The sequence below is a fragment of the Seriola lalandi genome, unplaced genomic scaffold, assembly GCF_002814215.2.
Source record: "Seriola lalandi dorsalis isolate HSWRI2012SDOR001 ecotype SW California unplaced genomic scaffold, Sedor1 jcf7180002049788, whole genome shotgun sequence".
Lineage (NCBI taxonomy): Eukaryota > Metazoa > Chordata > Actinopteri > Carangiformes > Carangidae > Seriola > Seriola lalandi.
In genome coordinates, this window is record NW_019520341.1 from 8,399 (window position 1) to 11,338 (window position 2,940).

Sequence of the window (2,940 nt, forward strand, 5' to 3'; positions counted from 1 at the left end):
GGGGGGGGAGGGGCATGTTAAACTGATGGATTTAAATCTTCTTCCAGTCGTCATATTAAACATCAGCTGCTCTCACCCACCTGTGAGGATGATGTTGGGCACGTTGTGTCGTCCCTCCCCGCTGCTGTAGTTCTGGTTCTGGTTGTTGAGGAGCTGCTGGTCCCCGGGGTCCTGCAGGCCCAGGGGCCCCTGGGTGTTGGAGGGGAACTGGTTCTTGTCCGTGCTGCCGCAGCTCAGACCGCTGTGGTTCAGGGTCAGACCGTCGCCCTGGTTCGCCACTGTGAACTGACACAGGAAGGGAAAAGGTCCAGAGAATAAACACGGACATGAAGATTCATCGTGTGCTCCAGGAGACACTGTGTGAACAGCTGAACACTTGAATGACATCACTTCTCCCTCGTCTCTACGACAACCGGCCTTTCTCTCCAGCTTCCACATCAGGTGCAAACAGTTCTGCAGGTGGTGGATCCACCAGAGAGAGAGATACAAGGCTCCAACAGTGACATCACATTTTGACATTAAAAACAAGACCTGAACCCAAAACATTAAACAGATTACAATCTGATTCATGATTTACGATGCGTTTTTCGATCTTCAGATTATTTCCTTCAGGTCTTGGTGCAGCAGAGATTTTATCATCTTTCACACATGGAAACAAAGCTCAGAATTATTTTTTTCCTTTTGGGGCCATTAATTTGAAAAATCCAATTAACCATTAATTAAAACAAACTTCTTATGAATATCACTTTAAATAATTAAAATTGATATGATTGTCCTGTTTCAGCAGGACTTTTAATTTGTAAAACTGTTAACATTCTCACAGGTTCAGTTTCACCTTCTACGTTGTTAAAGTTTATGATTTGAAGATCTTTCACGTGGGAAAATTGTGGGTGAATTTATTGTAAAAAATAAAAAAGACATTTCCATTAGGGTGCCTCTCTGTTTAGGTTTGTTTCCATTGGTTCCTTATAAGTGAGCGCACAGCAAAGAGACGCAGTGTGACCTTCAATAAAGAGCTGAATCAGCGATGTGCTCGGGAACAGAACACCACCACTGAGCAGAAGGTGAGCTGGATATTTTTGTCCTGTTTCTACTTCCTGTCTGCCGAGAACGACACGTTCCACAACACAACGATGAGCCGAGACACGTGACGTCGGCGTCCCTGCAGTTATCTACAGCTTCAGATGACATCACGTGAAGGTGAGCCGTTACCTGCTGGTTGGCTTTTCCCGTGAGCTGCAGGCTCAGGTACGGGTCGTCCAGCAGAGAGTTGAGCAAGGCATCCTGGGAAAAAAAAAAGACCATAAAACAAGTGTTGGTTACAGGCGTCCTCACAGATGCTGAAGCATCAACACTTACATGTTTTCTTACTGTTTTAATCAAACATCAACCTGCGAGGCTGAAAAACACTGAAGAACCAGAAGCTGCAGTTCCTCTAACGACCACCAGAGTCTGGCTCCAACAGTGAGTCAGTCCCCATAGACTCCCATGTTAAAATGTCCAACTTTAGAGCAGAAATAAACATGTTTACAGCCTGGTACAAAAACTGTTTTGGTCTCTAGAGCTAATTTCCTCCTTCATGACACCTGTTTATATAACTCACCTGTTTACATTTTATTAAGGACAACAGTTATGGAGGATTGAGGGCGTGGCCTCTTTGACCATTATTGGATTAGCTGGGAGTTAGGGGGCGGAGTCAGACACTGCCAAGATGGCGACGGTGGAGCAGCTTTATTTACAGTCTGTGGTTTTAGTCAGTAATTATTCTGACGTGTTTAATGACTCAGTGTGCAGCTGTTTCTGACGTCTTCATCCTCCATCAGGACATCTTGGATTTTATTGCTCCAGTCAGTGTCACGATCAGCTGTTACTACATTTATCCGACCTAGGGTTGCAAATCGTCGAGGCCGAGACATATTAAAGATATCAGATTACATGTGGAGCAGCCCATAAAAATAACCTCTGCTAACATTTAGTTTCACCTACAAACCACTAACTGTGACGCTGTACTGATTCTGTTCTACAGATAACTGAATGTAACACGAGACTGCACGTTGTTTATATTTCAGATCCGTATCTGAGGATGGATCCATTCATTTCCTCGTGTTCGAGTTGATCTTCGATTACTCGTCATCAACCCTGGTCCGACATCAGTGTCGTAATGTTCTCGTGACAAACACAAAGATGTGAGAAGTTGTGATTTGTGTCGCAGCTTCGTTGTAGAGCTGAGAGCAGCTCGTTGATTCGCTCAGCTGCAGCTTTAACCAGGTGAATCCCTGAAAGCTGCAACCTGAGCAGAGAGGACGCCTCCTGCTGATCAGCTCATCAAATGCCTCGTCCCCTCAGTGAGCGATGACGTCGCATCAGCAGAACGCCACAAATAGACCCAGGTGAGTGTTTGTGTGATGTGATGCTGAGGTGAAATGAAAGACACTGTGAACACACACATCTCTGGTCCTTAGAGACGAGGATGGATGAGCTACAACTGGAAGTCCAGCTGTTCAAATGAAGCCTTTAATGTGAATAAAATCATTTGATTTCCTGTTGTTTCTGTCACTAACCGACAGCCACACAAACGTCACAGCGTAAACCTGTACATGTGCACAGAGCAGGAGAAACGAAACGAATGAGAAACGATGACGTGAGGCCGAGTTACAAAACTGAACCGGTTTGTTCTGCTTCACCAGAGCCGACCACACTGAGCACGGCCACATAAATAAAAATGATTCAATCAGTTAAATCCAATAAAACGTTTCCACTTACTAAAAATATTTCACAGGCATCTTCAGATGACGCAGTGTTTTGGTAAAGAGACCAAAACAGATGAAAGCTGCTCAGACAGTTTGGCTGGAAGGTGAATCCTGAAGGTTTTATTCATCTTTATCTTTTTATAGCTCCATATTTTCTTCTTCTTCTGTGTTTTATTTGAAGTGTTGATCC

The 2,940-nt window shown here is 44.4% G+C and overlaps 1 protein-coding gene across 1 annotated transcript in view; it reads right to left on the reverse strand.

The window, feature by feature from the left end:
• LOC147819760 (uncharacterized) overlaps window positions 1–2,940 on the reverse strand; it is a gene marked incomplete at its 5' end in the record, with an annotated part of 7,886 nt that overhangs the window by 1,452 nt on the left and 3,494 nt on the right. Inside the window, 3 exons of the mRNA XM_087171818.1 lie at window positions 1–6; window positions 75–285; window positions 1,213–1,284. The exon at window positions 1–6 is cut by the window's left edge and continues 1,452 nt beyond it. Of these exons, the coding sequence (XP_087027944.1) occupies window positions 1–6; window positions 75–285; window positions 1,213–1,284 (289 nt within the window). The remainder of the gene's footprint in view (window positions 7–74; window positions 286–1,212; window positions 1,285–2,940) is intronic.